The sequence below is a fragment of the Necator americanus genome, chromosome V, assembly GCF_031761385.1.
Source record: "Necator americanus strain Aroian chromosome V, whole genome shotgun sequence".
Taxonomy (NCBI): Eukaryota; Metazoa; Nematoda; class Chromadorea; order Rhabditida; family Ancylostomatidae; genus Necator; species Necator americanus.
The window spans coordinates 6,847,025-6,868,267 of NC_087375.1; the positions used below are offsets into that span (position 1 = coordinate 6,847,025).

Genomic DNA, 21,243 nt, shown 5'->3' on the forward strand with positions numbered 1-21,243 from the left:
ACTTCCCCTCTCTCTTTTTCGTGTTTTTCTCTGCCATACGCAACCTTTCACTTCCTTACTCTTATAATTTACAATGTATTCTGTCATACCTACAGTGCCTACAAGTCATTCGATATTCCACACTGCGTATTCACAACCAATGAAAGAAAACGTATCATGAAATTTCTGATGTATGGCTCTTTTGTGGACAATATGGAGTTCGAAGTGTAGATTTCGAGTGTGAGAGCGAACATGCTCAATTTGCCACAATCGTATCGAAAAACGGCGTGGGAATCGCTTTATTTCCTACGAGATACGTCAGAACGCGCCACGTCTACGAGCATTCACTAGCGAGCGATCGAAGATCAATAAGGTCTCCTCAGCAACCTACTCGAGTAAAACCAATGAATTTTCTGCTGAGTTAATCGGAAGGTGCACAAATGTGGCACGTTCTAACGTGCCTCGTAGGAAATAATCCCTTTTCTCACGCCGCTTTTCAAGAAGATTAAAGGGGATTGAGCGTGGCCACGTTCATGCTCGTCTTCCACACTCGAACTTTATATTGTCCACGAGGGATCCACACATCGAAAATTTAATGGTACGCTGCCTTTAACTCCCCTCCCCCTATTTTTCTGAACATTCCATTGGTCGGCCCCCCCACATAATTTAGAGGGGGCGTGTCCAATCAATAAGGTTAATGGTTTTTTGCATGTGTGATAATTCTTATAAAATACCTCCTTGTCTTTTTTTCATATGGAAAAAATCCTACGGAAGGGTCATTTGGGCATATTTAACTCAGTTCAGGTACAGCCGAACCATTTGATAATTTTTCGAGGAACAAGTTTCAAGAGAGTTCCATAACTGAAGAAATCAGCAATGCTGGTACTAGCCTTCGTGCTGCTAATTGCTGGAACGGCAGTGTCCCTGGAAAACATCTCATTCTCAGGTGCACAAGGTATCATCTATTCGCCTGGATACCCTGGTGATTATGGAAATCAGCTGAATCAGTACTATGTTATTACGGTAAGTCAGTGTACCTAACATTTGTCATTCTTCCTCGCCGTTCTGGATTCTAGGATATCTAAAAATTTCTTTCAATTCTTTCAAATTCATAATAAATTAAAGATTGTTTTGCTAAATAAAGAGCAAAATCCTGAGTGCTTCTGATTTTTGCGAACCGGGAATAGGATTTCGTCATCACTACTGATTTCTCGGGGAACAGATCGTAAATTCTTCGCTCTGTGATAAGCCGGGGGACACAAAACATTGGAGCTTATCGGAAAATTTTCGGTCTGAGCAGAAATAAATCATAATTTTGTCATTTTTTTTTGCAGGTGGATCAAGGTTATTATATTCGATTGACATTGTACGATTTTGAAACGGAAGCATGCTGCGATAAGCTGTATATGTGGAACGGTGTGGATACTACACAGTCTACAATCGCAAAGTTAGTTTTTACGTCTTTTCAAGGATTTCTAACGATTTTCTGTGTTAGAGTTAGGGAATTGTCACAATTCTATTCTTGCTTCTGCTTTCCCCTTGTTTTTCCTCTTTTTTCTTATTGAGGACAAAATAGGTTATTAAAGGCAGCATACCGCGAGATTGAAGATGTTAGGATCGAATAGATATGAATACGAGTAATGGATAGGGTTATGCGGTGTAGTTCACGAATATGAAAGCCACCGTGCTCGATTCATCCCGATCGCCCTGGAAAAACGACGTCGATCAAATTCTCCTACGAGGCACCTAACAACGTGTCACGTATGCAAGCGCAAGTATACACGCTACATCTGCCAATGCCAGCGAGTGCGAGAGACACGGTCAGCAACCTACTGCTTTTACGTTCGCTTGCAGACGTGGTACGTTGCTAGGTGTCTCGTAGGGGAAATTCGACTGACAAGACCGTTTCTCATCCTAGTTTTCTGGATAGTTAGTGGGTACTGTGCGTGATTACGCTCATATCCTAACTTGCGCCCCTCAAAATACCTTGGAGAGATCGCAATATTGTCATTTACGTGCTACGCTGCCTTTAACGCTAGAAAGAAGGCTAGAACACTGGTTTTGGCTTCGAGTGGATATCTGACATCCAGTTTTTGATGTCTAAGGCAGCAGCCAACGCCCAAGCCAATTTTTTCATTTATAACTAAAATTAAATAAATTTGGAGATCATTGTGAACATATGATTAACAACCTCAACATTTTCCTGACTACAAAGGTTTCATTAAAGGGATCACCCCACGAATCTGACGTGGATTTCCGATGGGAAATCCCTGTATGGGGTCGTAAATTGCAGGATCAAGGGGGGGGGGGGAGGGGGAGAGAGACCCTGAAATCGTAGTAAAACAAAAACAGCGTGAAAGACTCCGTTTTCACGACGATTTCACTTGCTACGCTCCACACTTGTACCACTGTCGCATCCAGCTGCGCAGCGGCCGAAAGCCAGTGAGTTCTCCTCGACTACCTATTCAAGTGAAAACCTACGAATAGGTTGCTGAGGAGACCAGAACGTATACAAGGCGGAGCGTTCTAACGTTCCTCGTAGGCTCCTCGTTCCTTCAAAAGGGTTCCCACGCCATTTTTTAGGACGATTAGTGAAAGGTGAGCGGAGCCACCATTGATCCTGAAATCTACAACCACATCTCTAGCTTTTCCCGCGGATTCCCTCACCACTTCAGATTCATGATAAACTGCCTTCAAAAGAATTGAAAAAATGTGTTCAAAAACCAAATTTTAATGCAAACATTGATGCTTCTAAAGATTTCCGCAGAGAAATCGCTGGTAAAAATTCTATAAATATTTCGAGACACCTACGATTTTGAAAGGTCAATTGTCCTTCCTTTTATGGGGAACTACGGCCACAAAAGTTTAGTGATGAAGTAGGAATCATAGAATCTGAATAAATCCTATCGAACCAAATTATGTCTGCTGACAAAATTTTTAGAAAAATAACATAATTAAAGTCATCTTACAATATCAATAATATAGAATAATTCTAACCGCTTTTCAGTGTATCTGGTGATGCGACGGGACAAGTTTTCAGCTCTACGGGACCCGTCATGATGTTACTGTTCAGCACTGACATCACAGGTCAAGATCGAGGATTTGCAATCCACTACGAGATGGTACTAGGTAAATTCCGTTTTCTGAGTAATTTTCTCGATTTTTTTACCTACTTGAAGGGAAATCTGAGTAATTTCAGCGAATACGGAGTATGAAGCGCCGAACACTTGTCAATCTGGATTAGTTACATCGGGAATGGGATTCGTTACTTCTCCCGAATGGCCATCTTCATATCCGAATGATATTACTTGCGATTATTTGATGGCGATGCCGAAAGGGAGGTTAGTGTTAGTTTAATGATCCAGGAAACATGCATAGTTGGTAATAGGAGCGGAAAACAGACAGACAGAACACCAACGGGCAGAGATTACAGCAGATGTTGGGCCATCTGGATCTTGACTCCTGATTATGTCTTCTTAAAGGCAACATACCACTAATAGATCAGGATTATGAGGCCAATCAAACTCAATTCTCCTTAATTTCCTCTTAAAGTTCCTAAATTAATCCTAAAAACAGCGTGGGAAACGGCCTTGTCGATCAAATTTCCCTACGAAGCACTCGGCCACGTGTCACGCATGTGATAGCAAGCACACGCGCCGTATCTACCAGCGAGAACGCATACAGCGTAAGCAGCCTAGTGGTTGTCGGTCCGCTCGTAGATGCGGCGCCTCCCCTTTATACGTAACACGTTGCTAGGTGCCTTGTAGGGAAATTATGGTCAATTTCATGGTATGTTACCTTAGACAAACTGTCTGGCTTTTTTTTAGTTTAACATCCTAGAGTTAATCAGTACCTTCGCTCTTTCAAGAAGATATACCCTTTGTTGAAAATTTTATTGGTTTTTCTGACGAGTGGCGAAGGCTACATATCGAGAAATTGGAAATTTTGAATCTCTCATAGACAACATAGGGTTCTGGATGCAGATTAGGAATGTGAGTGTGTTTGCGATCAATTCCTGCTAATCGTCCCAAAAAAAACAGTACGGTGACGACGTACGGACGGGACGCGTTATAAATTTTCCCACGCCATTTTCGAGGAGATGACGATTAGAAGAATCTGACTATGAACACCTTCATACTCATGCTCTACATCCCTTTAAAGCGATCTTGCCCTCTTTTTATCCCAAAATGCTACCTAAAGGACTTTTATACATTTTTCTCAATCCATTTCTGTTTGGTCATTCATTTGATCATCCAGTCACCCACCCACCCTACATATAATTTCCTACAAATTTTTTCCATACATTTCTACTTCTGCGAAACATTGCTTTCTGTAAATCCGCTTACATAATTTGTTTTTTGTGTCTGTTTATCTGTGATTTTTAACGGGGACCCATTTCTAAGCAGAGTGATGTTGACGTTTGTGGCATTCTCCACCGAAGCATGTTGTGACAAAGTCGAAATCTACGACGGACCGAATGCTAGCTATCCTAAGCTGGCCATGTAAGTCCTAACAATCTCAGCGTTTTTCTGGAAAAATCCCAGTCAAATTTTTGCTTTTCAGTCTCTCCGGTAATGCTTTGGTGAACAGCACGTTCTACTCTACACAACAAAGCATGTTCCTGACGTTTTACTCGGATTACACCATGAATGATAAGGGTTTCAGCGCCTACTATAAACAAATCACATAGTAGTAGTCATACGAATCGATCACTTATTGTATAATAAAGAGTTACGATGTTAGCAGAGAGCTGTGTACTCATTTACTCATATGAAAATGGCAACAAACAAGGGAAAACATAACTTTCATTGGACCTACCGTAATAAGCAACGTTCTCGTTCCTATCTGCAAAGACGAAAAAACGAAGAAGTGGATTCAAACGCTGATTTGGAGAAGATCCTGGATGGCAACAAGCTCAGCGTCACCTCTGATTTGTCCTAAATAAAATAAAAAGATAAAACAACGAATATAGAACGTGAATAAAATTCGATACAGTGATCCAGAATTCCAAGAAGAAATCACAGAAGAAGTGATGTAGATATATTGGAAACACTAACACGATGGAAAAAAATCAGAAATAGTTGCGCCCCCGTGAAAACACCAGAAACACATATTGCGCAGTTGCAAAAACAATTATTATATTATGTTAGTTCATTTGTATTTATTATATATTTATATTTTATTTATTTATTTATTTATATCATTGAATATTTTGTCGTTTTAGTTTACCGCATAAAATTTTTGGAAAAAGTAATTGAAAAACTCTGCTGATGATGTTTATGAGAAGTAGCGAGAACTGATCCTCGAACACAAATACATTACTAGAAAAATGAGTTCTCTATCTTTTACGTCATCAATAAATTTGGAATTTTTATCAGGAATTGCTTGTTTCGTTATTTCTACTACGAGGTACATTTGAAATGTTCTTAGGAAAAAAATTGGATGAGTGCCATTTCTTGCAGTGTCCCGTGATTTACTAAATCATGTGTGAAATCGAGCTTTTTATTCTGTTGTACTACAGCTGTGCTAAGATGGTGTGCTAGGATTTGGCCAAAATGATAACACTTTCACTCTGCGAGAACTGATCCCCGCTAATCTAGATTGTTATGAAGCACAGGTTTAAATTTCAGATCCCGAAGCTGGTCACGTAGCTTCGAGACCTGAAAATTCATTCATATCATGAGATTGACTAGTGAAATAATCGAAATGAGTAACACAGGTTATAGCTGTGCTGGAATACTTTCTTTTTAAGTCAAAATATTAACACTCCTGCGAGAACTGGTCCCCATAAATAAGTAAGGGCTACGAGTTAGAACAAATCTAAGAAATTGTCTTTGTTTCAATCTCATTTATTGCCTCTACATACATCTTTTTATTCCTACACTCTACAGACGACAAGAAATCTCCAATTAAAGAATCGAAACATTGATCCCATGACCATGTAACCTTGCCGTTCCCGCTACTTCGTCAATTCGGTCACGCCATCACGTTTGTTTTGTCGTGCGTTCAGTGTTACCGACAATTTTTGTGTTGCTCATTAATGACAGCCGGGTGGGACACGGAGATGACAGTCAGTTAACGCCAATGATAAGAGCATAGCCCTTTCCACCGTGAGTTTTCTCGTGTAAACTATCGTGAGAAGGTCCCATCACGATGTTTTCGTTCTTATTCCTAAACTGGAAGTATTGTTTTCGTTTCGTGCCGAGTATATCGTGCTTTGTTTTCATGTGAAGAACGGGGAAAGAGCGCGCACGAGAGCGCGTCTTTTTTTTTCGCTTGCGCGGACCGCATCAAATTTATCACATGAGCCGGCAAAAAAACAACAGAACTGCACATTTAGTGAGTCGTAGGAGAATGCGAGGACTGGTTAACAACAACGAGACCGAAGTGCTGCTGCCGTGCCATCGCCATTGCCATTTTCATCGAAGAATTCCCCCCTCCCACCTCGTTCCCCCGATGTAACATAAACACTTGCGACAACTTTCGACAACTCAAACTGTCTGTCTGTCACGTTCACCACGATCCCACCTTGACGGCATCGTTTACGGATGACAGTTTTCCTGTTTTCTATAAGATTCCAAGTGAACTACAACAGCATTTTCCGATTAAGGAAGTTTTTTTTTCGTAGCTGATATTTTCATTAATCCATGGCATTCTTGAACTTTTTAACAGTAGAAAACGTTACAGTAAGACTAATTAAAGTCATTTTCTCTTCCTACAACATTTGAATTTTACGACTGGACTCACTAATCACACTTAGGTCAAATATATTCTGGTATTTTTGTGTGTAACAATTTGGATAATCCTACTTTTTACTTACAAAACTCTTAGGAGCGAAACGCTACGATAGAATTAATTAAAGCTGCTGTCTTCACATTGTTATTATTATTTGCTATAGCGATTAAAGAAATAACAGGGCGTAGATAATAAAAACAAATAAATAATAATAAATAGTAAAAAAAATACCGTAAATCGACAGCATGCTGTCTTTTCTGCTCCTTTTTTCTTCTATTTCTAAGAAGGTGTAGAATTTGCAAAGCAGTGAATGCTTTCCACGGATTTTCTCATTTCTCGTAAACAAATAAAGGAACCCCATCCTTAATCATTTTTGCAAACTTGTTTGAATCTTTCATTTACATCCTTTTCTAGCATTTTGTCCTACTTATTTGATCCTTTTATAGATAATAAAAATAAATAAATAATAATAAGTAGTAAAAAAAAACGTCAATTGACAGCATGCTGCGATACAATGTTCTATATAAGTAATTTAAATGTACATACTACGGATAATGTTATTTGGACACGGATAAACGCACATGACATGCTATGATTACGTAGTAGAAGAATCTTATAGGATATAGAGAGAAATTATTGACCCATTTACAGTAATACAGTCAAATAGCCCAACTTTTTTTTCTTATTTTACTCCTATTTTTCTTATTCTTAATATTTTTTTTTATTTTCTTCTGTCTAGGTATAATTTGAGATATGTAGTCTTCTTCAGGAATCCTTTTTTTTCTCGTCTTTTAACGTGCTAGACTCACAATTCCCATGAATGATACGCAAATCTAAAGATACATATTTGTTGTATGTGTATTTATACACATGCGGTGATGTTATCCAGGAACTAATAATTTTTATGTTCATTTTTCGCATTTTGACGCAAAAGAGGTCGCATCTCAATTAAATAACTTAACTAATTTGTTGAAATTTGGTGAATATGAATGTGGAATTTTTTCTTCTGTGATGATTTCTTACATAAGCAAACTACATGCATATTTGAAACGGATGTACTGGCGAATTTCGCTTCGGTAAAGCATTGCCTTCAAAGGCATCACTCCACGAATTTGGGGTGGTGCGGGTTTCAGGTGGGCTATGCCTATACGGAGTCGTAGATTATGGAGAGAAGGGTGAATCCGTCTATTTCTTCCTAATTGCCGCAAAAAAACAGTCCGGAAGATGCGGCGTATGCACACGGCTGGCGCGCTCCAATCGAACTCGTTATAGAAAATAGCGCGCCGGAAGGTTCAATTTTTACACGTATAGTTGAGTTCTGCATAAAGGTTTGATTAGCTTTTAAACAGAGCATGTGAGCTTGAAAAATTTATTCTCCCAATTTCTTTGGAATAAGAATAGGCTACTTACAGCACATGCTATTTAAGTGCTCAGCATTTTTATTATTTTTATCACTATTACTATTACTGTTACTAATAATATTCTCACTTTATGTTTTCTTGTTATGCCAACGAGGTTTGGGTAAAACTTTTTTATTGGCCTGACGTTTCGGAAAACTCGTCTTTTGCGAATTCGCCTTGGGGACAATCTTTAAGAACGCGGTGGTTTACCAACCCCGCTAGTCGATGAAACTGGCCTTTCAAAAAAGACGAGTTTGTCGAAACGTCAGGCCAATAAAAAAGTTTCGCCTAAACCTCGTTGGCATAACAAGAAAACATAAATACGCTATCAAATGCCGAGGTTTCAAGAAGAGAGGACTTGGAGAATATTCTCACTATTTTCCTATCGTTATTATTTTTTATTTTATTTTCAATTCATTATTTTCGTTTGTTTCTTTTCCCTTCATCCCTCCTCAATATTTGTTTCCAAAGGGATGCGATGAAATGTATCTTTGATCTCCTTTCGAGTTTTTTTTCCTGCAGTTTATGCGCTCAAAATAACAAAATAATCTCTGTGTGTTATTACCTTTGATGACGTCACAAATAACTCTTAAACTCGTGATGTAGGACAGTAGAAACGCACATAAAGCCCAACGTCTTCACTGTAAACTGGATTTTGAAGTCAAATCCACAAAATTTTATAGACGATTGTTTAATTAAAGCTGGAGAAATTAGAAACGATCACCTTGCAAGCTTTGAGTGCTAAGCTTTGAGGTTATGGAGCCAGTATATTCGATTTTCTGATCAAGCATCGTTTTTTACATGGTGTCAGTTGTGAGTTGCTGTCTCTTGGAACATAGATTGTTTTGCATATCGCATATCCGCCGCACTGGTTGTCTTATGGATTTTTTTTTCGAAAAAAAGCTTTCCTATTTCCTAAAATTCTAGCCCCTCTCAACTCTTGCAGACACACAAGGCACAAGTGCTTCCGCTCAACAACAGCCTCCGAAGGATAATTATTTCTGGATTTTTATAAGCTTGGACGTTGTAAGTTGTACTAATTTTTCATTCCCAATGGTTTTTCTTATCGACTCTTTCTTTTAAATATTCCTAGAAAAGCAGATTAATAAGGTCATATCTGATGTACTATAACAGCTGTTCAACTTTCAATCAATAATGCATACTGTCCCACAAGAAAAGCTGTTCAAATCAAGGTGAAACAGTTGCTAAAAAGCGATTTTTTTCCAGTGCGAAATTGGGTAGAATTTACTCGATGCATCTGAATGTTTCGTCAGGAAAGAAAATCTTGCCTCAAGCAGATTTACCCTCTTTTCTAAAAAAAAAAGAATGAGGAAAGGAGGATACGACAACCGACAATACGACAGAGAAAAATAGAGAAAAACAAAAGAAAAAAATCCTCGTTTTACATGTCAAAATTTAATATAAGTTGAAGATTTAAAACACAACGTTCCTTTAATTTCTTTTGAGGTTCGTATCCAATAAAATTATTTCCTATGAATTTTGATAATTAACAATATTTTTCTGTCTTGGTGAAGCGATCAGTAATTTCAATCAATCATTTCATAGAAAATCAAATTCGCTATATTTTCGAAATTTATTTCAAAACTTGATTGCGAAAATAAAAAAATCGAAAGAAACAAAAAAAAACAAAAGAATTAACGGAATTAATTATCACAAAATTGGACCAAATACACTTTTATACACACAAACAGTCTTTGAAATCTCCATGTGCGACTTTCACAAAAAAAACCTAGGAATGTGAAATGTGTTAATAATGTGTTTCAAATGTCAAATTTAAGTAAAGTTAGTATGTTTCAGTATTTGCTATTATAACAATCTCGTGTTCGGCTCAACTGAAGAAAGCAAAGTCTTTGAAATGTTGATTCTGATGATCTAATTTGTGGAATAAAATCGATAACGAGACAAAAAGTTGAGGACAAAGCTAATATAAGTGTTGACTGGTCGGAAATCACCATCACACACACAGACACACACACATTTGTTCTCGTATGACAAGAACAAAAGTGAAGGAGAAAGAGAGAAAGTTTGAATGGCGGCCGCTCTCACATCGTCGACAAAAGATTTCTTTCGAATGTTTTTCAGTTACCGCTCAACTCAACTTGAATGATGACATGCGTGATTCCTGTCGTTTTCTACGTTCTTAACATCATTTTTATTATGGTAAGTTAAAACTTCTATTTGTGAAAAAGTAACGCACAATTAAAAGCGCTGTTTTTCTTTTTTTTCCGCGTATATTTTCTCTTTGCTCATTCATTTCTTCATTCTATTTTATTACTTCGCTAATCAATACTGCTAGTCAAATTTTCTTATCAAATTTTCCTTTTTTCCCCCATATTTTCTCTCTTCTTCTCTACTAGTTTTGAGTCGAAGTAAGTTCAGAAAATAAGGATAATAGTAAGGTATAGAAGTAACGAAAGGACGGCAAAAATCCTCGAGCCAAAGGGGTCGAAAAATTAGATTCTTCGAATTTGATGGAAAATCAAAAAATTTATTAAAAATGACAAAAGTTTTTTTCTCAGAACTTTTCAAAAATTTGATTTACAGACGGGGTCTTGATATTGCACTAAACTTCTGCGCACAAAAATGTTTTTGGCACAAATCCAAAATTTAACACTTTGGGAAGTAGACACTATGTTTCATTACCTCAAACTGATTTATTTAATGGAAGGGATTTTCTAAGTTTTTACTGCAAAATCTATGCTTAAAACAACAATTTAAACTTTTTTTTGAAATTTGTGTTTCTTTTGCAGGTTCAATGCCAACCAGCACATCGTGAAGTAATTGTACATTTGGATTTAAAGGGTAGGTACAGCTTGAAATAATATTTGTTGAATAAATTTGTATTTTAGGTGGATTATATATGAAATACGTATTTTCTAGATCACAGTTTAATATTAGGCAAAAGAAAAGAAAAATTCTCAAATCCAGCGCCTTTTAGATTTTATTATTGTTATTTTTCTCCCCTAAAATCATCAGAATGTTATCTCAATCAAAAAAATTAACATTGTACATTGTTCTTAACGTTTAACGTTTTCTAAAACCAGTTTTCGTCAATTATGTGATGTGGTTCTGCATTTTCAGAAATGAGAAATTATAATTAAAAATAAAACTATAGTAAATAAAAATAAAAATAAAAAAATAATAATATTAGCTATAAAAAAAACCATGCTGGGTAGATGCCGCACTTACGTATCGCAAATGACCACGTGCCTTCAATTCTGTGAGAGTAGAAGCCACAAGAAGTAAATGCTGGACGAGAAAATGTGCGAATTGCTGCAGACGCGTCACGGTCATCAGAGTAGACATATGTACCATCGACTATAGGCCTATTCATTAACTGGAAGAAAAAGTTCCACGAAATATCGACTTATTTTCCTTAACAAAAAAAAATTTAGGAGCCCCACCACGACCAGGATACTTCAAGCAGTTGTTAACAATTCTTGCTGAATTGGGTGCAGATGGAGTACTTATTGAATGGGAGGTGATTTGTCCCCGTCAACTCCAGATCTCTTATCGTTTTTTTTTTCGCCACTTGTTATTCCTTGAAAACGTACTGTATTTTTAGGACATGTTTCCGTATGATGGTCCCCTGGGGAAAATTAAAAACGGCAATGCATACGTGTACAATGATGCTTTGGATATTTTACAACAGTAGGCTGAGCTAACCATTTGATGATTCCATAACAGTAACTACTGTTTTAGTGCTGAATCTCTGGGGTTAAGTGTGATTCCACTCGTACAAACCATTGGACATCTCGAATGGATCCTGAAAACAAAGGAGTTTGCGCATTTTCGTGAAAACGACACTTATCCTATGGTATAACTATCCTACTATCAATTCTATCACTACCGTCTTAGAAAACAGTACCGAAAACAATAGATTTATATTCTGTTCCGATCTTCCCACGGCAATCAATAAACCAGTGCGCTCACGATTCATTCACGTTTTCTTCGATCCTCCACGTTAGAAGCATATAAGCTCCGCCCAAAGCCAAAATTTTGAGAAATTTCACTTTTTTTGCAGCTTTAACGCAGAGGATTTTTAGACTGCATGTATCGGTGACGAACAAGCACTGGAGCTCATTCTCGACTCCGTAAACCAGGTATAAAGCGGGTTTTTCTAACATTTATCTATATTTTCACAAAAATAGAATAAAATGAAGTAAACAAATAAAAATAGGGTAAAGTAATAAAATGAAGTAATTTTGAACTTGCAGTTGCAGTTTATTTTACGACTTGTTAGCCATTGCGCTTCAGGATTCGATCATCAATTCCATGACGTTATTGCTACACACATACATAGCCTTAGGTTTGAGCATTGATAGACCAAGACTAGGATCCACAAGGAATTACGTAGAAATAGTAAAAAAAAACATGAAATTTTACCGAGTCAAATTTACCAAAACCAATCAATCACACTAAAAATTTCTGTATTTTTAGCCTAACACTAACTTTGTAAGAGAGGAAATATTTCAGTTTTTTTTTGTTTAGCGCAAATTTTAAAAAGTAAATAGGATTTTCTCAAACCTTATCACTCATAGAATGATCCAGTATTCAGCAAAAAGTATCTATTATCCCTGATAACGTGTATTATTCCACTTGCAATACTAAACATTTATGTTCACGATCCCCTAGGTTCGTTGCAAGATTGAAGATTTTGCTAAAGGAAGACAATTAACGCTTAACCTTGAACTTCTCTTACTCTTAAAAATCCTTTCGAGATTACTGTAATAACTATGCGCTTTTTGCACGAGATATCAGACGATTACTATCTTTCCTTTTAAAATAAATTCTTATGCAGGTGATGGCGTTACATTCAAAGATACACGTCCCATATATTCATATTGGAGCTGATGAAGTATTTCAGGTACTTTCATGTATTTAAGTATATAATGGGGTTAAAACGACCTGAACATTGGTGCAATTGCGTAAGCGGCTGCGCTCGAAGCGGCGCGATTGAGCCAGCGGCTGAGATCAAGGTGGGACCGTCGCTGGCTCCATTTGGACTCCAGCAATGAATGGATGAAGCGAAGGTCCCGCCTCGATCGTAACGGTTAACTGCACTGGTTTGAGCGGTTTATGGAACTGTAGCAGCTTTCAGATCGTTTTGACTCGACTATACCGTTTCCTTCTTTTTTTTCTTGGTGCAACTACAAAAACTAAACGTTCAGATGGGACAGTGCGATGCGGATCGAAAACTTCTACCGGTTAAATACGGCAACGACACTAAACGACTTGTTTTTGATCATATCAGGACTATCGCTAACAATATCACGAAGCAGTATCGTAAGACAAAAGTACGTTTCAACTTCGAAAGGAGCAAATGATTGGACCTATGATATTTACGGATGGTGACGTTGGCAAAAATTTTCTTCAGAGGGTAGTCAGATAAAAAAAGAGCGCCTAAAGTAACACGGATGAGCTCTGAAAAATAATTCTAAATGACCAAAAAATTAAATGGTTGGAAAATATGAGTGAAATAAAAGTTGGAAACGTGACAAAAACAAGATTTTGCCGAATCCAGGAATTTTTCCGGAGGATTTTTCTAGCTATTCTCATGGATGTGGCGGCCTTTTCTCATGAATCCGCCGCTGTCAATGTATGATTGGTTTAATGGGCATATTTCTTAAAAAGAATGTTTCGGAGTGGAATTTATTATTTGTTTCCCATTATTTTTTATGTTAGAATATTTTAAGAATGGAAAAAAAACAGAATGAGAAGTTTCATTATTCAGGTGCTTATGTGGTACGATGAACTCAAAAATACCGATCCAGATTTGATCAAGGAATATGAACTGAATCGATTGGTTACACCTGTTGTATGGAAATATACAGCCGAGTTGGATAAGGTTATTCTAGGTACTTTATAAGGAATTTCTAGAGGTTTGATGTGGTTTATCCTTCCTGGATGCATTAATACGATGTCCACGATTTTTTTTGGCAATTATTTCATTCGTTTTCATTTTCAGGATCTTCCCACTAGCATGTGGGAAAAACTTGCCTCATCATTTCCTGCAGTATGGGGAGGAAGTGCTTTTAAAGGTGAGTTCTATGGTTAAAATGATGTTTTAGGGGGTGATTCATATGAAGTGGGTTCTAAAAGCTGATCTGATCCATGAATGGCTTATTTGAACTCGGATGCTAACCGTATGGTACCCATTGCAATATTTGACAAATGGAATATTTAAGAATAGAAAAAATAAGATAAGATAGGAATAATAAGAACTAGTAATAATTGGAACTCCAATAAAAATAATCATGAATGGTAAAATTAAAAGAATAAAAAGGAGGGAAAAAGAAAAAAAAACATGGATTTCACCAAAAAAAAAAGCAACAAGAAGACGGTTCAGAGCTCGAATCCAGTAATATTCTTTCACTTGGAAAAAAGTATCTTAGCGAAAAAATGTACCTTGGATGGATATATTGCTATCTAATAAGAATTTGTAGGCAGACAAACACATAACGCAGCGTTTCCACTCATTTTAGCAGCACTAAAAATTTTCCTGTAACGACTAGGTCCCGCAACGAATTGTCGTTGCACCGAAACCAAATAATATTATATAGCATGATTGGAAAAAGAAGTCGTGGATGGTTTCGTTTTCATCGTATTTATCCACCCAAGGACAAAAATACTGAATTGGAGCCCAGGAACAAAAGTCTAAATTTTTTTTTCTTGTGAGGAAAAGAGGTTGAGAGCACCACGGGTACATCTATGTATGTATGCTACGTGTCTAATTTCTAGTGTTTACATCAAACAAATGACCTTTTCGCGAAAATTCTTCAGGACAACAGAAATCTTCCGAAGAAATCTCTCCACAAATGCACTTTCAATGCCTTATTTATTCAACTTTACAAATAGTACGATAGTAAAGGGTATTTTCGGAAAGGACTGTACTTTGTGCGTCTGCCAAGAAGAGAGGACTAAGATCGGTTGCATGCAGGTCACCCCAAAGAATTATAAAGGACTAAAAAAATAGGAGTCCCCAATCGGCCCCAAAATTTATAAAGATTTTAAAGATTAGGAAAATAAAAGAAAATGACTCTTACACCCCCTCCTCCCAATCTGTAATGCACTATATAGAAGAGAAAGAACCCTAAAGTATAAAAAAAAGCTTAAAAAAAGTTTTTTACCACTTAGATAAGATTTGAAGATCAAGAGGAATATATACTTTCTAGTCTTCTTAGAACATATATTAGAACTAACATTTTTTCCTTCTGTTTCCTATATTTTCTTTTCTCTTTATCAGGTGCCGATGGACCAAACAGATTCTGGAATCGAATGAAGCCATATGTTCAGAATAACAAACAGTGGTCAGTTTCATTTAGCTGAATCATTTTTTCCAACATCATTTGAATCAAATTTGTGAAGCCTGGTTTTTTTTCTACGAATAATGGAGACGAAAAAAAAGCGAAAATAATGAAGAGAGTCATCCTGAAGTGACAGTAACAACCACAAAAATAAATGAATATATAATATAATATAAATTACGAATATAAACACTATAAAAAATAATAATAAATGATAGCCCACAATAATAAATACTAATAAAAGAGTGAATATGTTTGAAATATGTGAGTAAGAGAATTATTCTGGAGCAAAAAGACAATAAAAACTATGATATAAACAAATATAATACAAATATATAAATACAAGTACTAAGACAAATAATTGTAAATAATAACAAACTAATAAATGTGATAAATACTATAATACATGCAATATAAATACTATAAATAAATGTATAGATGCTGAAAAGAAAGCGGAAAAGGTTATCAGAAATTATTCCCACTAACTCGGCCTTCCTTTACTTCCCATCTCTATGGTTCGCAATCTCATCGATTACACATCCTAGGATATTCTTTAAAGACATCACCCCACGAATCTGAGGTGGTGCAGATTTCAGGTGGAGTATTCGTATACAGGATAGGAGACTACGGAGAGGGGGGTGATTCCGTCCATTTCTTTCTAATTGCCGTAAAAAACGGCCCGGAAGATACGGCTTCATTCGTTTTGGCGCACCATTTTGTACAAGGGGTTCGATTGGAGCGCGCCAGTCTTGTGCGGCGCCGCATCTTCCGGGCCGTTTTTTACGGCAATTAGCAAGAAATGGACGGAATCACCTCCCTCTCCGTAGTCTCCCATCCCGTATACGAATACTCCACCTGAAATCTGCACCACCACAGATTCGTGGGGTGATGCCTTTAAAAGTTCCTTACGGCTTTTTTCAATGTAAAACTAAACAATTTTCAGGTATTTGCAGTCACTCAAACATGCAGATCTTTTTTCAGATTTTCATGGTTTCATTCTTACTGGATGGCAACGGTAAGCTGTGTTTAAATTTAGATATCACTATTTTCATATAGTTCTAGGATTTGCAAGAAAATTTCTCTAATCGATACTCTTTTTTTCCACAATTAAGGTATGATCATTTCGCTTCATTTTGCGAACTTCTTCCCGTCTCAATGGCATCATTGGCAATAAACATTAAATTAATCCAGAATTTTGTCTTGTCAGGTAAGATTTTGAAATAATTCTGGATTGCGTGTACTAAAATGTCTCCAGATGTGGATGCTGAGATCATTCTTCGAACTTTTAAATGCCCATCTGATACCGATATCAATCAATTAATCGCCGGTGAAGACAAATGCCGTTTTCCAGGTAGAGTTGTATAATTTTAAGAGTTCCGTTAGATATAAAATCATAAATAAACTTTAAAAAATGAAAAAAACTAACTCTAAAAAAACTTTAGAAAATCATAGTGGTACAATAATTTGTACGTAAATAAAACCAACAGACTGAGGGATTGAATTAAGGGAACAGTAATGCAGGTAGAATCAAAGAATTGTTGGTCTTCTACTAAATACTTCTTGTTTATAGTAAAATAAGGACTGTGAACAAATTCAGGAATAAAACACGAGTAGATCAAATCACACGATGCTCAAGCAATAAATAAACGAAATCAATAAGTTAATGATCGTTCAAAGCTAGTTAAAGCGAACTACTTCAGTAAATATGTAAGTAATGTAAATGAATATGTAAGTAATGTAAATGGAATTTGCCTATAATGTGCAACTTTTTCAAAAACTAAAAATTCTAAGCTCACTTCGAGATCTGGACATTAGTATCCTCAGAAATAAAACTCTCCTGCAGTTGAATTTCAAAAATTATTACATCTCATAAAAAATACACCATATGCACAGGCTACAAAGTTCGAGACTCAATTCGAGATCTTATCCTCTGCAAGCAACAATATGACAATGCTTCATGGATCCATAACAGGTAGAATCCGTTAACGAAGCTATTTACGTCCTGATCCTACGAAAAAAAAATGCTTTACAGAGAATCCGCCTATCTTCAACGATCTCACATCTCTCTCAACGCTAGTAATCCATTTTTTATTGATGCTATTGGGAATTCGTACAGGAAATACTTAGCACGTATGGATAAAATCATTGCACAACTTAGGTGAGGGCACCATATTCATGTTTTGGTGCTTTTATAGCACATCTACTTGGCATAATAGAATAAAGTAAGGATTCTAGGATCGCTATGAACGATATTTTTTATAAAGATGTATTTGTTGAATTTATGACTGATTATGTCAACCCATTCTATGATGATCTCAAAGAAAGGTTAGTTTCTTACGGGTATAGACGTACTAGACATCTTATTAGACTTCTTTTGAAGTTTTGTTCTTTTTTTGTTAACAAAAAATCGATGAATTATTTACAGGCTTAACAGTGTAGAAACGATCGACCGACGAAAAACCTATCATGCTCGACCGTGGTTTAGAAAATGAATGGACAGAATAGATTGAATTATTTGTACTTTGTAATAATTTATATCCAAACCAGGAAAAAAATTGCTATGTGATTAATTGCACTAAAAAGTACTCCAGAGGTCTCTCTACAGCATAGTAATAAAGACGACTCCTTACCTTAGCCAGTAGTTTATAAATAATCACTAAAAGTGAGGACAGTGAGGGCAAAGAAGCAGGACATTTACTAATGATAGGTTTACTGGAAATTTAGGATTCTCTTGCATGTAGCACTTCGTCGTTTCGGAAAAGAAATTTCTAAAGGAAAAGATTTGCACGCGTCAGCTGAATATCGCAAATCCCAGTTCGGGAAAACCATAGGTAAAAAAATTCACGAGACTTTACTGTAGTGGACAATGCAGAGGGGCTCAACATTCAAAAGATACTGTGAATGATTTTTCCCCTCGTTAAAGTCGCCAGAATGAACGCTCATATGTCAGTAACATTCCGCTATGTTTGACTACATTTAAACGACATAAGAGTATTACAAAAGTCCTCCTAGATCTCAAATCCAGAAAACAATCCTGGAGACAGTTACAAAGTAGAGCTTCTTTTACAGACGCAGCGCAAAAACCTCATTATGAAATCAAACAACGAACGGTAAGCAATTTTTCGAAAAATTGTTGCTAATACCCCAGTAATTTAGGTTGATTACATTTGAAATACATAAATTTTCGAAATGGAAGAAGTCTTCCCATGCGCAAGATTTCCAACTCCACTACCATCAGAAATATTGACGTGTGGGTCCTTAGCAGGAACTGACACTGGAAATCAAGCAAACTAGCGTATGGCGCCTGTAGGTACTAGAGTTACTTCCGCACGAGGTGACAGTGAGGCTTGCATCGGGGACGGATGCTTTACACACTGCCACGCGGAGACACTACTTTAAGAGGCCTTAAGCTACACCCCTGCTAGTCTTCACTTTCTCCTAAGTCAGGCTTCATGTGTGGCCTTTGCAATATGTGCAGTCACTTCAAGCTGCGACTCTTCGGGTTCATGTGTACATGTGTAGGCTACACTCATGGTATAGTGTAGCGGTAAAGGTTCCGCTATCTGCACGATCGATCGGAGGTTTGAATCCGTCCTAGTGCCCACCAAGCCCTTCATCTCTCTGGAGAAATTGGTACCAGATTTGTATGAGAGGATAAGAACACTGACTTGGCACATCGCTTAGCTCTCGCAAGTCATTGTATGGGTTAGTCGCACGTTCGTAAACCTCAAACGATTCTGGAATGAAGTGAACGTGGTGGCCCATCCCAAGCGGATTGACTAAGTCAGAAACTTTATCCTTTATCTTTTTTATGTCTGTATGTATATGTAGTGTTGCACTATGTATGTGCTTGTTTTTAGCCACCTTCATTTGATACTTACTTACTCGCATCAATACAGCCTACACTATATATATATATATATATATATATATATATATATATATATATATATATACTCTTCATAGTCTCCTCATACGCATACAACAATTGAACTGGGGCTTAGCCAGTCAGTCACAACGAGCCTTGCAAGTATAAATCCCCGGTCTTAGAGTTCTGGCTACAGCCTGAGCAGGGAGCGTGTGCTTCAAACAGCTGTGCAGTCCCAGTGACATCGGTTGCCTCCAGCTCTTCTTGGGCCGTTTGCACTGCTCCAGAGTTGCACTTGAGTTGTGACTTGATTGCTCATATCCGCTCTTTTATACGCCCACACGGCGATGATTTAAAGTCAAAGTGCAAAAAACACAAAACTACGTCTTTATAGAGGTAAAATTGATGGGACAAGAGGCGAGCGCAATAGAAGACTGCTGCACGACCTTCTCATGAACGCGTCTCGCGACCTTAGGTGAGACAAAAAGAGGTCGCTTCAAAGTCGCGACATCCCGAGCAACGAGATGTGTGGTCCGATGTGTACTTACACTTGCCCTCATCTAGGAGTCAAGTATTTACAGCACCTACGAGTTAATCGTAAACTACGAGTGGGCCTAAACTTTGGCGACTGACAGCTGGTTCTGTCCAAGGGTAAGTAATACAATGGTAGTAATACAGTGGGAGTAGGAGTAATATATAATATACATTGGGAGTGTCTGCTACGGGATGAAGGTTAGGATTCTTCACTGGCGTGGATTGAAATCGGGTTGATGTGTGCATGTGTGCATTCCTTTTTGGAAGAATTGTGAATAATGGTATAAAGGTTGACCATACTTGTAGTATGTTAGAGACTCGATGTAAACAGCAAGTCAACATTACTACAACGGAAGCAGTGTGAGAGGACCAAAAGTAAAAATTTTGCCTAAGAGCGCGTTTTATACGCTGAAGAAACTGGTTTCTGTGAGGGGGAAGCTTTGCCTCACTACCGCTAAAGTTCCAAGGGTCGAGTTGATATCACAAGAAGAGAACAAAAGTGTGAACCCTGAATAGACGGAAGTAGCAGCGATCTCTTATCGCTTCTCCTCGCAGCGTGAGGAACACGAAGATTCCTGGAATCGGAGAACTTGCGAGGAGAGATAAACTGTGAAATCGATAGTTGTGATACATACATTTGTAGTGCTGCTACTGCACGCGACACAAAGTAGAGTTGGAGAATAACAACACACGGTAAACTCAAAGTTCAGAAAGAACACGAAAGTTGTGAAAAAAAACGTAAGCTATGAGAAATATAAGGGCATTTAAGTTGGAAAGAAGTGTGTGAACTGTGAGAAAGAACGTAGGTTGTGAAAAAATGCATATTGTAAACAGCAAAAATGCGTAATTTGCGAAACAACATTATCTGTGGAAAAACCTACCTATAGCAGAGGAGTAGTTCTATGTCCTTGCATCCTTTCTCACCATATCTGCGGTCGCTCTGCAGTGATCGAGATAAGTGTGCATACATCGCCGCGTCTATTTTGTTTTCTGCACCGTCGTTGGTGAAGCAGAACAATGTATCTTCCTGCTTGCCGGACTCACATATCCCGCATTTTTTACCTGCTTGTGGACACTTCTGCTCACTGTGGAAACCACAGCATAAGAAACAGCCTCCCCAGTTTGTGCTCATGGTCACTCTCTCCGTCAAGTTAAACAAATTGACGAGAAGTGCCTCTCTTTACTCTCTTGCCTCCGCTGGTTGTAGCCTTTCTAAGAAAATGGATTTGTAGGAACTAACCTGGGGAGCAATGGCTAGGGGTACCGAAGAAGAAAACTTAGGTGCTTCGGCTCATGGGTGCGACGTGACCAATCTGAGAACAGGTAAGACATCTAAAGTCTGCTTTGGTGTTACTTGTGCAGAACTAAAATGTATCCGTAAATTAAGTTCCAACTTCGA

General features: G+C 37.5%; 4 protein-coding genes across 6 annotated transcripts in view; 2 read left to right on the forward strand and 2 right to left on the reverse strand.

Moving 5' to 3' along the window:
* Nucleotides 1-855: 855 nt before the first annotated feature.
* Nucleotides 856-4,669, forward strand: RB195_013153 (uncharacterized protein; the record flags this gene model as incomplete). 2 transcript variants are annotated; one of them, XM_064202842.1, is made up of 6 exons in its annotated part: nucleotides 856-1,002; nucleotides 1,314-1,426; nucleotides 2,987-3,108; nucleotides 3,179-3,320; nucleotides 4,383-4,481; nucleotides 4,543-4,669. In XM_064202842.1, 6 exons carry the CDS (start codon nucleotides 856-858, stop codon nucleotides 4,667-4,669), a joined length of 750 nt encoding a protein of 249 aa, XP_064058723.1. The 2 variants fall into 2 exon arrangements, with proteins under 2 accessions (XP_064058723.1, XP_064058724.1); XM_064202843.1 differs by lacking the exon at nucleotides 4,383-4,481.
* Nucleotides 4,670-4,854: 185 nt separating this feature from the next.
* On the reverse strand, nucleotides 4,855-11,469 carry RB195_013154 (uncharacterized protein; the record flags this gene model as incomplete). The annotated part of the gene is made up of 2 exons (XM_064202844.1): nucleotides 4,855-4,916; nucleotides 11,325-11,469. 2 exons carry the CDS (start codon nucleotides 11,467-11,469, stop codon nucleotides 4,855-4,857), a joined length of 207 nt encoding a protein of 68 aa, XP_064058725.1.
* A 384-nt stretch (nucleotides 11,470-11,853) lies between these two features.
* Nucleotides 11,854-12,262, reverse strand: RB195_013155 (uncharacterized protein; the record flags this gene model as incomplete). The annotated part of the gene is made up of 2 exons (XM_064202845.1): nucleotides 11,854-11,901; nucleotides 12,080-12,262. The coding sequence occupies 2 exons, from the start codon at nucleotides 12,260-12,262 to the stop codon at nucleotides 11,854-11,856; spliced, it is 231 nt and encodes a 76-aa protein (XP_064058726.1).
* Nucleotides 12,263-12,939: 677 nt separating this feature from the next.
* The window catches only part of RB195_013156 (uncharacterized protein), a gene marked incomplete at both ends in the record, with an annotated part of 10,364 nt that continues 2,060 nt past the window's right edge, over nucleotides 12,940-21,243 (forward strand). Inside the window, 12 exons of one of the 2 annotated variants that reach the window (XM_064202847.1) lie at nucleotides 12,940-13,002; nucleotides 13,307-13,432; nucleotides 13,870-13,983; nucleotides 14,104-14,176; nucleotides 15,382-15,445; nucleotides 16,386-16,457; nucleotides 16,555-16,649; nucleotides 16,698-16,793; nucleotides 17,336-17,414; nucleotides 17,475-17,600; nucleotides 17,678-17,767; nucleotides 17,868-17,934. In XM_064202847.1, coding sequence (XP_064058727.1) covers nucleotides 12,940-13,002; nucleotides 13,307-13,432; nucleotides 13,870-13,983; nucleotides 14,104-14,176; nucleotides 15,382-15,445; nucleotides 16,386-16,457; nucleotides 16,555-16,649; nucleotides 16,698-16,793; nucleotides 17,336-17,414; nucleotides 17,475-17,600; nucleotides 17,678-17,767; nucleotides 17,868-17,934 — 1,065 coding nt within the window. Of the gene's footprint in view, nucleotides 13,003-13,306; nucleotides 13,433-13,869; nucleotides 13,984-14,103; nucleotides 14,177-15,381; nucleotides 15,446-16,385; nucleotides 16,458-16,554; nucleotides 16,650-16,697; nucleotides 16,794-17,335; nucleotides 17,415-17,474; nucleotides 17,601-17,677; nucleotides 17,768-17,867; nucleotides 17,935-21,243 lie in introns of those variants that run through there. The other variant, XM_064202846.1, reaches the window with a different exon arrangement.